The 12,344-nt window shown below is 41.4% G+C and overlaps 1 protein-coding gene across 4 annotated transcripts in view; it reads left to right on the top strand.

The window, feature by feature from the left end:
- ephb2b (eph receptor B2b) overlaps nucleotides 1-12,344 on the top strand; it is a 184,244-nt gene that overhangs the window by 58,389 nt on the left and 113,511 nt on the right. For all 4 annotated transcript variants that reach the window (XM_049590818.1, XM_049590804.1, XM_049590814.1 and 1 more), the window contains exon 2: nucleotides 6,630-6,709. In XM_049590818.1, coding sequence (XP_049446775.1) covers nucleotides 6,630-6,709 — 80 coding nt within the window. The remainder of the gene's footprint in view (nucleotides 1-6,629; nucleotides 6,710-12,344) is intronic.

Here is a 12,344-nt window from a genome sequence, read left to right as displayed (position 1 = left end):
CCCCCCGCCTGTCACTTCAGACAGCCTCTCACTGGAGAGCCCTCTCTCAGATCAGCACTAAACTCTCTCCTTAGTCTCAGGAAGTGTTGGAGGAAGCACTCTCTGCCTAGTAGGCTTTTCTTAGACTCCTAGGTCTCATTGCATATTCATAGCCCCCTCCACAGTCGAGGGTATCAAGTTTAAAAAAAGAAAGACAACAAAAAAGGACACCAAAGCTTCAATTATTTACTGTAATATTGTTAATACTCTGTAATTGTAGAAAGTATGTCAAGGTTTGCACATTAAAGTTTCATACTTAAAAACATGTCTTTGTCGGCGCAGACAGACAGTGAAGTATTGCTGCCGCTGCCTTTGACCGCCGCGAGGAGGCCATTTTCCCATGAGCTCTAACAGTTAAAACACTTTTGCACATCCCTCTCCATCGCCACACAAATAATGCAAAGACACTTAACCGCCTTAAGTGGGAAATCGAGAGGGTGCAATTTGTCATCAGTTCTTAGAGCACTGGATGTGTCCTCCTGAACGTCACACTCTGGTGTTGTGCAAATCTGTTACACTAAAACAGTCGCACAGCATCAGACATTACACTTACACAGAGTCTGTTTTTAATAAAGGGCCATTATTTTGGGATACACTACAAAATATTAGATTTTATTTAAATGAGGAGATTGGTTACAAAAGAATTGTCTTTCTAAGGAGGAAACTAATCCCTATAGCTGCAGTAACAAGGTTGTCTTTTGTTTCCCTCAGCTCATGAAATACTTAAAATTAAACAGAAAAATAGCGAGAAAATGCAAATATGTTGCTTATTATGCAAATCTGATTAAAAAGGATGTGGTTTTTATCATTTTTTATGTCACAAATAAACTGTTTCTTGCAATATTAAAATCTTTTTTTTTTTTTTTAATTAAACACTGAAAATAGTCCTTTTGTGAGTCCTCCAAACCCCAGAAGAATTCACAGGCCAACACATGCAGCAACTCCAAGTTCTCTGAGCTGTCTTTGGCAAAGCAAAGAGAAAAGTTTCCTTTACTTAGTTTGGTGCAATGGTTTAAAAAGACACCTGGATTTAACCTCACAGGGTCTTCCCTAAGGTGGAAACAATAGACAGTACAGGCTGGTTACAACGATGTATTGTCTGCTGTTCGCTGTGAAGTATGTGGTGTTGATTGTAACCAACCCACAAACACAATGGATGTTGCCAGTGTGTCTGTACACTCAAACTTCTGTCTCAGATCACATCACGGCCAGTCCCATGTGTGGCGAAATTAAAAATGCTCACAATGGAAACAGGTGGCCACAAGAACAAAAAACAAAAATATGTGATTTCTGTGGTTCGATTCAGACGACAGCCTCTGCGCCCTGTCCCCCTGCTGATTAATAGCCAACGCGTCTTGCTGAGCAGCCACGCTCCGCCACGGCTGGGGATTCAGACTGTGAACGAGGCGGTGGCTGACAGTGGTGAGCTATGTGCCGCTCCGCTCCACGGGAGGTAATGAATCGGTGTGGCTACCAGGACTGAAGTGTAGACAGCAGGAGGAAAAGAAGTGATCAGTCTTTGAGGGTGAGGTACTACTTGTCCAGCATGTGGGCCAGTGATAGCAAGATAGAGACAGTGGAGCATGAGAGGGAGGAGGAGGAGGAGGTGAGACGAGATAAAGCTATAGCCCTGAACTGCTCTTTTTTGTCAGTTCCAATTAAGATATCTGCAGACATTGATACCAATACCTTAAGTAGGCTTCACATACAAACAGGTGTTGTAGGTCAAATAGCTATGACACCTCTTGTAATGTTTTGAAAACTTGAACAGAAGCGCACAGCAATGCTTTATCAAGCAGTAAGAAGATTTCCGTACATGAGCTCAAAGAGAATTTCAAAAAGTACAGTGTTAAAATTGACGGCTTTCATGAGGTTTTCAAAGTGAATATTTGAAATAAAATTACAAGGACTGTGTAGAGAGATTAATATCTACACTATCAAAAAACCCCATCAAATAAGTAAAAACAATATGTGGCAAGCAGTTGCTATGGTTACCACGCAGAGTGTTTGAATCAGTCTTTTTTTGAAAGCACTGCAAGTGGCTCTTTCGGACAACCACTCGACATTCATGCTGGTGTAGCTGACTGGTGTCTATGCAGCTATCGGAGGGGCATTCTCCACATTAAAACTGCCACTGCAAAGGAAAAGGCAAGCCATTTTTTTTTATAGTGAGGTGTCACAAAGGTCTTCTCAGATGGTGAGCGACAGTTCGCCTGCTTACTGCTGGGATCCACTGGGACTTCAAGCTCCTCGAGGGAATAGACAAGCACTCTGTGAGGGTGGCAGTGGCTCAGTCCATAGGGACCTGGCTTGGGAACTGGACGGTCGCCGGTTTAAGTCCCCTGAGGAATTTAGAAAGTACATCTTCTTCTTCCTTAAATGCTAAGAGCTCTATGTGTTGAGGTCAACATCAGACCATAGCCTCTCGACATTATGCTTCCTACACGGGCAGTTGCACTGGCATGAGCTGACGCAGAATCATGACAAAGAAAAATCTGGATCTTTTGTAATTTGAGTGGGTTTCTCCTCACTTCAAACCAATATTCTCCCAAACTGTAGGGGGTAGTGTAGTAGAAACTCAAGTTTACAGCATGGTTTCATTGAAGAATCCACTGCGGTGATTTAGAAAATGTCAAATGTGCATGGACAGGCAAAAACCCACTCACCTGATGGTACGCCATCACTTTGGCCCTTCAGACACTCGTGGATACGTCACGCATAAATCAAGCATATGGAATCTGGACTGGTACGTGGCTCTGAGATGTCAGTCTGACACCAGATGAGTGACTTCAGTATCAAAACCCAGTATCCATATTGATTGGATTGGTCCCAGCTCTAGCAGAGATGCACTGATATGGATTTTTAGCTAATTAGCTCGTGCTAACACTCCAGAGACGATCCTTCAGTGCAATGTCTAACCTGTTCTGCGGTCAGAGATCAGACCCCTGGTGCAATCCTGTTGTCTTCCTCTGGTACTGTGAAAGACGTCCACACCGCAACATGTTTTGCCCTCTAGACAGCATACTGCTGTTGTTGTTCTTCAACATGTATCGCCACCTGCTGTGTGTGTGTAGATGCTGCCCTTGTTTAGTCAGTGAAAGCAGTCTGTCTTTGTACTATCGGCCCTATTTATTAGCTATGATGTTAATTATCAGAATAATGCGTGATTATAGAAATGTCCCATTATTGACCGATAATATTGACCGAAACTGAAGAGAGTTTTTGAGAGAATGGAGCACAGGCAGAGAGGGTGCAGTGGGTAGGAAGAGAAAGCATGTAGAAACAGAGAGAATATGAGGCTCCATACAGATGAAGAGAAAGAGAAGGATGTGTGAGAGGGTGGGCTGTCACCCAGTCTGTGTTACCGTTCCAAGAGAAATTCACTCCCTGTTCCCCCACAACACTCCTTAAACCACCGCAGAGGGGGTTCATTATTCTCACTTTACTCCTCCACTAATTATCGTTATCATTATGGGGGATAATTACCATTTCACTGCCTAACACCCATGTAGGCTGCTCGGCTCTGAGTCACACACAAGGTTATCAATAGCTGCTCAATTGCAGCCTCATCTGCCTAATTATACGATTTGGGCTTTGTGATAAGTGAAAAGGATGTGGAATCTAGTATTATGCTTTGTGAGGAGTGGTGAGACTCGGAAAGTCAGCAGAAGGCCCTGAAATAAACCAATGCGTGTGGAGCCTGTTAATTAAATGCTGTGGCTTTCGCTGGAATATAAATCAGAGGAAATCCAGGGTTATGAAACTACTGGAAGCCTCTAAAATATCCTGCAAGCTGGTAGAGAGCTGCATTAAACAGAATCCTGTGAGACGTAACTTCAGATCCTTTATCTTTGATTGCCTGTAGTACATTTCTCAAAGAACTTGTACATGTTTTCTGATTTCAGCGGCTCTGTTTTATTTCGTCACTCGGATCTACTTTCAATGAACTTGCGCTATTAGCACCAGTTCAGTCAGAAATATCACAATATTAGTGACGTGCAATTGTTCCCCAGACCTGTCTTACAGTCGCTGGCTGTGACTTATGCAAAGCTTAGTAGCCGTGTTTGTCGAGGGGGTTTCTAAATCCCTCCGTGGCATTTTGGAGTTGCAGCTGACGCCTCGAACCTGACGAATGCTCTCTCCATCTGCTGCCACTCAACACTGGAGCACAAGACTGACACAGGCCTAATCAGCAGGAGAAATTCATTAGACCTGCCCTCTGTCACACACACACGGGGAGAAGCAGAGCCGAGATGAAGTCTTGATTGGAAAAGAGGGCACGAGGGCATAGGTACAGAGGGTAAGAAGGAGGTGACAGCATGAATGGTTCAGTAAGCGTATGACAGACATTTGGGTCAGACTGGTGGAATGTGTGCCACAGAGGACCCCATGACAGACAGGAGGCACATTCTCTTTGACCCCAATTACCAGAGGTGTTTCTTTCCACCAGCTAATCCGTGGCGTAGAGGGCAGCCCCTCCTCTGTACCGTGGAGATTTGCTTTTTCAGCCTGTTTTCCCGACAAGTCATACGGATGATGGCACAGTTTATGAAAGCTTATGAAACTACTTGCAGTTTCTACCTGAACACATGGATTGTATTAATGTGGGTCTTTACTACTGCTAATACTATCATAATGTCTCCTTTTTTAATCATTGATTTTGGCTGGCAACTAACTTTTTTTGTTCATCTGCTGGCTGGTGGATTCCAAAATCTACCAGTCACTCCATTACAATAGATTACTATTGTTTTTTAGGCTGGTGCAAGAAACAAATCTTGCAACCATTTGCATATTTTACCAGAATTGGCCGGTGGCTGGTGCTAATTTCCTACTCTGTCATTGATTTACGCTTCATGCTTTACTATTTACACTTCATGCTGCTGCAACTCTTTTAAAATCTTGCTTGGTTTTATGATTTATAGTTTTACAACTCTATGATTTTATGCTGTTTTATGTTCGCTCTCTCTATTTTCATGTGAAGCACTTGCACTATCCTTATTTTAAAAGAACTTTGTGCTGCATTTCTTGTATGAAAGGTGCTATATAAATAACGTTTTTTAATATTATTTTTGATTACTCTGTCATAATATTGTCACAATACTGGAATTTCTAACTTTGATATGATACCTTGAACATTTTTAATTTTTTTAAAAAATTTCAATACCATGGGGAAAAATTGCAACAATTTTGAGGGCATTGAATTTTAGATTTTTATTAAAAGATAAACAAAACAAAGCTATAACATGACAGTGACTTTTCTTTTCTTCGCTAGGAACAAAGAACAGCAGAATGACTTGTTTACATTAATGAAAACAATATTCCTCTCGAAGTAGTGCACATGTTCAAAAATAGGGATGGGAACTGATAAGATTTTATTGGTACCAGTGCCATGATCGATTCTGCCTATTGGTCGGACTCTTTATTGATTCCCTTATTGATTCTTGATCAGTTTTCTGCGTGGACAAAATTAGGCCTACACAAGCTTTCGTTGTCAGTGCAACCGTTTCATTATCTGTGAGTCTGAACACAGTGTAGCTACAGTCTGGGAGAATAATTGTTTACTGTTTGCTTTCACTAAGGTTTTCTTGATCAAATAAAAAACCTGCCTAACCAAAGGTCATTATGACAGAATATTTACCTTCAGTAACAGACGTGCTGTTTTGTTGGGAAGCGGTGCGTAGTGTCACATACATGGCAACCCTGGAATTCAAGCCCATGTTACATACCAAGATATTTCAGCATATTACTACTTTAAATGATCATTTTGCAGCTATTACAAGCAGCACTGTTGTCATCTTTCTTCGTGAAATGAAGCTATTCTTTTGACGGTTTTTCCCACTTTGCCATGACTCCTTCTTGTAGCAAGTTTCCAGCAGGGTAGACAAATGAGAAAGGAATTTATCAGCAATTTGGGACCAGTTTTTAACAGGAACTGATTCTTAGTTCATCTGTTTTTAAAAACCTATGAGATTGTCACACATTCAAACCGCAATAAAATGCAAGTTTTTTGTTGTTGTTGTTTTTTAAAAAGTGTGCAATATTATATATTTTTAAGCAACAAATTATTATTCTCTTGAACCAGAATTTTCACCTGATAAAAAGTTTCCATGAAGAATCAGTTATCAAGATTGTGTTTGATTTTTTGCTGATTGACTAATTTTGGAATTGACTGACCATTTCACTCTAATGCCTTTCTTTAATTAGCCTAATAAAGAAAAGTAAGACCTTTCGAAATCTGCGTATAGCCCATTTCTAATATTCAGAAATACGTCGCCCTCCTGCTTATATTCTGCTCTTCAAAATGTTTGTCAAGAAGAAAAACTTCAATTGATTTTTTTGGTTCATTTCTGTTTAATGTCCTTTCAATATTGAGTTTTCTGCTGTTTGTAAGACGAAATATGAAGATATCACCTTCAGCTCTGGGAGTTGTCGGCGCACATTTCATTATTTTCTGACGTCTTACAGAGCAAACCTATATCCTGCCTCTCAAAATATTTGTTTTACTCAAGTGGTTTCCATTGAACCGCAGGAACTATTTCATGTTGTCAAGAGATTAGCTGACCACCGTCTCTCCTTACTTCTTCCCACAGAGACACTTATGGACTCCACTACAGCCACAGCGGAGCTCGGCTGGACGGTCTACCCCGTGTCAGGCACGAGTGACAATAGCGTAAGTGACGTGTTCTGCTTTCAAACTTATCTGCTTCTGATGGTGATGTTTTAATTCAGTTATTATTTAGGTAATGATCATATAATTGCAAGTAATTTTAGGACATTTTCACTGACAAAGACGAGGTGTGTGTGGCGGTGCTCTCTTTTGTTCGATGTAAAAGTGCAGCTAATGTGTAAATTTGCTCAGTCCCCCGTGATAGCTTTATTTCTGTTGGTAGCCAGTGTTTTGGTTTCTCACTTTAAGGTCAGAGATCAATTAATGAGCTGGCCTGGTCCCCAGAGGGAGCTAAATCGTTTCCCCAAGAAAGAATTCCAACTGCAAAGTTAGACGTGTTTATTTTGGGCCTGTGAACTCCACATAAGTAGATGTTTGGGGAGGAAAGGTTTTTGTTGGGTGAAGAATTTGAAGATACTGCTTCTTTTTCTTTTGGGATACATATTTCTGGACTCATACATTTTTACCCCTACACTAAACCCATTTTCTTTTGGGTTATTCTTTCATGAATGATCTTGGTTTTGTATGTTTCAACCTGATCTGAACTTTCTGCTTCACTACAAACACAATAAGAAGGAACAATCATAAACTTGTAGCTAAACTCGTGTGTTCACATGCCAGGCTAGAAGCTATGTGTTATATGGGCCCTGTTGGTGTTTGATGCACAGTATTTCCACATGCTTTGCCAGGGCATTGGTTCCTCCTAGCCACATGCAAGCCAGGCCCACTTAAAGTCAGCCAAAACCAGAGTCTCAGTCTCCTTCACTTCTTCCCCCACCACAGGATTTAGACTCCTTAGAACGAGTCCAAAAGAGAGAAAAAATGTTGTAGACTTATTTGCTGGTGCATTTCAAAAAACCACTGCCGATTTTATTCAATTATTTATGCTTCTGTGGTTTGTATTAAAGATGGTTCGAATTATACTTTATCATGCTGTGTCTTTTTTTTGCACTGACAAAAAAAAAAAAAAGAAGCAGAAACTCGCAGCGTATAGAGCCGGCCCTTCGACAGTTCCACGATACGACTTCAAAGTTGTTCAGCAGTAATTTAGAATAACTTCATCTCTCCCCAACCTGAGGGCACGTTGTCTCCTCCCTGCTATTTCCTACAATCAATACCAAAGCAGAAAAAGACGCCTGCTTTCCTTTTCTCTCGCCAGCTCTGGATCCAATTTACACAGAGAGAGCTTACGCACACATACCGACTCCAAAGACAGTTTACATCACATCTTCCTTTCATCTTTGCAAAATGTTCGATTCAGCAAAGCATTCACTCAAACCATATTTTATAATCTGATTTAATACTAAGTGGAAACTTCAGACTAAAAAAAGTTGAATGGACGCAGAGTTCACTGCTGAAAACTACTTTGTGAAATGAGAATGCCCACTCAGGCCAAAATGAAGTGAAATTAAAGTCTAAACATCAAACTTAAGACCTCCTCAAGAATCATCTTTGTTCCGTGTGGTGTACCGCCTGATCCTGTGGTGGTTTTCTCTTCCAAATCAAACATCTTCACATTGAGTTCAACTGACTGGCTTATCTGTGAGGACTCCTATTTTTTGACCTTAGATAATGCCGTGCTCCTTTCATGAAAACCTCCATATGCAATTATGATATATCCCCCTCTTGGGGTGCAATGAAATGCAAACAAGTCCCTAAGCCCCTGGATTTAGTCAGGTATAGGTTTGGTCTTATCAGCGTGGGCACTGAAGTTTTATGATGATATGGCAGAGCTTGTCAAAATCACAGTCAAATGGAAAGTGAAGAGTGAGAGCGATGGAGATAGCTTGTCCCTTATGGCCCAGGGCAACAGGTGTGGAAACAGAGCTCGCTCTCGCTCTCAGTATAACAGCGAGAGGTGCTTTACAGAAGCTATTGTCTTACACACATATATGCACGGCTTCACGGGCTTAGCCGGTGGATCAGTAACATCCAGCAGAGCGCCGCAGCAGCAGTTGGCTTTCACTACTCTGTATAGCTTCATGAAATATATCCTAACTTGACATGTGATACTGTGAGACACAATGGAAATGCAATCAAGTAACAGTGTGATATTAAGTCAGAAATGCGTTGGCAGTTGGTGTTATTCCGCTCTTTTATTTTACAGCACATTTGAATATCCTCTATCAAATTATTATTATAAGAAATCTCTTGGTGCACAGCTGTAAAATCAACCTCCTACAGTAGGTTTTGGGAAGCGATTTGTGTAAAACTGTGTAACAGCGGAGCTTCCGTAAATCAAGTTTTATAGCTCTCTCTGTGTACAGCAAGGCAGTTCTTCCTTTTAATTATGTAAAATGACAGCTAGACTTATGTTGTTCCCGAGCCAGACAAGCAAGACATCTTCATTGTTCTTGATTGCCCTGCCGAAAACACTGACAACCAACGTAATATTTACCAAACCAGAATTTTATCCCGCGGCAGTTTAGGAAGTTTACGGACTGAGTGTTCTGAGATTCTGGCAATAAAACACACGTATCACATGCCTCACTCCACCCACACAGGGAAACTGATGCAGTCAGAGCAGTTTGACTGTCATGTAGACGTGTGTCTCTGGGCAACTTTGTAAAGACTTAACCCCATGTGCACTATAAGGATATAACTATGGTAATGCGTATAGATATTTGGCGCTGTTTCACAACAGATTTGTATTTTGGTTTTACAGATATTGATCTGCAGAATACATTAAAAATGTATTTGAAGACTAAAAACTATTACTGCTAGGCCTTTTGGAAAGAAACTTGTGCAGCCCCTTTAACATCACTCTATGTGAAGTAAATTGACATCTTGACCCATTGTACTGTGTGACTTGGAGCTAGGGCTCAGTATCAGCACTTGATACCATTGAAAGGACAGTTAAAATCAGAAATGCATATTTTCCCTCTTACCTGTAGTACTGTTTATCAGTCAAGATTGTTTTAGTGTGAGTTACCGAGTGTTTAAGATAATGGCCATGACGATGTCTGCCTTCTCTCCAGTATAATGGAACCAGTTGGCACTCAGCTTGTGGTGCTCAAAGAGCCAAAAAAGTACTTTTGAAAAACTCAACAGCAATGTCTCTTTCCAGAAATCATGACCCAGTTACTCCAGATAATCCAGAGACCTTGGGTTGGAAACTAGCACCAGCCAACAGCCAAATGCTGGTGAAATATGCGAGTGGCTGCTGGATGTGCTTCACTCACCAGCCTAAAAAACAATGGTAGTCCATCAGGTGGCTGGTTGATTTTGGAATCCACCAGCCACAGTGGCAGGTGGACAAAAACTGATTTGATATTGGAACTATTGTCTTTTTATCCAACTACATCCACCGATTGTATCACTGCCCAGAAGTAATCTGCATCTACTGATAGCTCTTGGCTCCACTGAGCAATCTTAGGGCTGCACACATGCTGCGTCTTTAACTGCCTCGAAAATGCAAGGTCGGGCGCTGGACGCTACTTTTTTGCCTTTTTTGTGCCAGTTTTCGAGAGTGTGGTGATAGGTTGTGTCTGAGATTGCTAAGCAACCTTAACAAGCACTGTACCATAGCTTGTTTACCTGAAATCGTGAGTGCAGAGCTGATCTTCTTCCAGGAGCTGTTTATAAGTGTGGGACAGATGTAAAGCTCAACATGATCAACTTTTCCGTATTTATCACAGACTGATATTTATGGAAGAAGGTGAAAGATATCTGTCGGCTGTGATTGGTTGGTCCTTCTCACATGACCTGTAGTGTGTGCTGCTGCGTTCCAAAAGTTAGGCTTGGTTTATTTTTGAGTGCAGCCATCGCACCCTGAAAACTAAGTGCTCGGGAACGTGTGTGCCTGCCACAAGACTACATTGAAAACAATGGGTATGAGGGTGCAAAAAATGCGGCCCCTAACATTACAGCTCAGCAAAGGAGTCACAAGCACGAACCTCTTGTCCCTGAGTAGATGCACGTTTCTTTCTGAGTCGGCGGGTGTAGTTCAGTAGAAAGAAAATTGTTCCTACATGAAACTGCTCACAACGAGGTCTGTGGATTATCTTGAGTAACCAGGTCATGATTTCTGGAAACAGACATTGTCGTTGAGCATTTCAAACATATTTTTTTGGCTTTTGAGCGCCGCAAGCTGAGTGCCATCTTGTATCTGGTTATCTAGTATCTAGGATCTAGTATATACTACTTTTTAAATCTCGGCAAGTCACACTGAAATATTGATAAATTGCTTTCGAGATAAGAGGAAAAATAAGTTTTTTTTATGTGGGGTTAACTGTCCCTTTAAGGTATTGACCAAAATAACCCAGTACCAAATAGTATTGAAACTTCTCAGGTCAAACAATAACTGCATTCTGTTTTTGGTACCTAAATCTAGGAAAAAAATATGATTTGTATGGTTTTGCTTGCAGCCAACCACTGCAGATGTTTAATTTAATGTGATATGTGATTGGCCCACTACCACAGCACCTACAGCCCATACAGTCTGTGGTGTGGTGAAGTCAAGCACGGGGTATTTGAGGGATTTGGCAGTTCAGCTTGCCGAAATGCCACCAAAATGTTGGAAAGTAAGACTATACTTAATGCCTGTGGCGTCTGCTGGTATTTTACACAACTGAATGCTTCCATTCACGATGGGTATCAAATGAAGTAGAAAAAAAGGTATTGAATTAAGTACTCTATTGGTACCAGTGTCACTCTGAGGGTACTGGTATTGAATTATTTCAAAACCGATACCCACCCTCACATATGGAGCTAATGTAGAGCCGGATAACAGAGCAGGGTTAAGTGGTCTGTGTTTTCTTCTCAAGTGGAGCTGAGAGATGTGTGAACATCAGGTCAGACCTCCTGACCCGCTCACTCCTACGCTCAAGTACCGACAACAGAAGCCATTTAGAAATAGACTTATGGCCGCAGGGAACGCACTGAGCTACTGCGGAGGGAAAGCCGAGGTCTCCTGCAAATGCGGAAAACATAATAAGGTGTTGTGTGCGTGGGTTAAGTTATCATTATGGATGTGTCATAATGTACCAGGATATAGCCAGTGTCACTCGGGGACACGACGCACAGCAGAGTTTTGCAGAGAGTTGCAAAATGTTTTGAAATAAATCGGTTCCATATGATTGATCAAAGTTGCTGCGTATTGTATTCAAATTCCTTTGGAATAAGATTGAGGCTGTTTACATATAATTGTGGGCATGTGTGGCAGACCAACGCTGGCATACTTTTTTTTTTCCTTATTCCTTACAAGTAATTTGTTGAACATATTTCGGTGTATTGGCCTTGCTGGGATTTAAAGTGACCACTAATTTGTGACTGTGACTGCGATTCACAATTAAACTCTGTGAAATTATATTTAAGGAATTATGCAGAGAAACATGCAAACGTAATCCATATGCAGCTTTGTGGAATGGGGGTAAAGGATGGAATTGTTCCTCTAGTTTCACATGTTGTGCATTAGTAGTGGACAGTGGTAATTGGAGCTGACTGCAGCAGACAGTTCTACTTAAATCTGTGTGTGTGTGTGTGTGTGTGTGTGTGTGTGTGTGTGTGAGTCTCTCCTCTGTATGAAGCCCGGTCTCCTGCAGGATTTGGCTCCCATGGCCTCTGCTCGTAGTAATTGAATGCAGAGAGTGGGTGTCATTTGTCCTCTGTCCCTCTAGGGAAGGCACTCTTGCTCTGA

Source organism: Epinephelus fuscoguttatus, linkage group LG1 (genome assembly GCF_011397635.1).
Source record: "Epinephelus fuscoguttatus linkage group LG1, E.fuscoguttatus.final_Chr_v1".
Lineage (NCBI taxonomy): Eukaryota > Metazoa > Chordata > Actinopteri > Perciformes > Serranidae > Epinephelus > Epinephelus fuscoguttatus.
The sequence above is the reverse complement of the archived record's forward strand: the minus strand, read 5'-3'. Positions and strand labels throughout refer to the sequence as shown.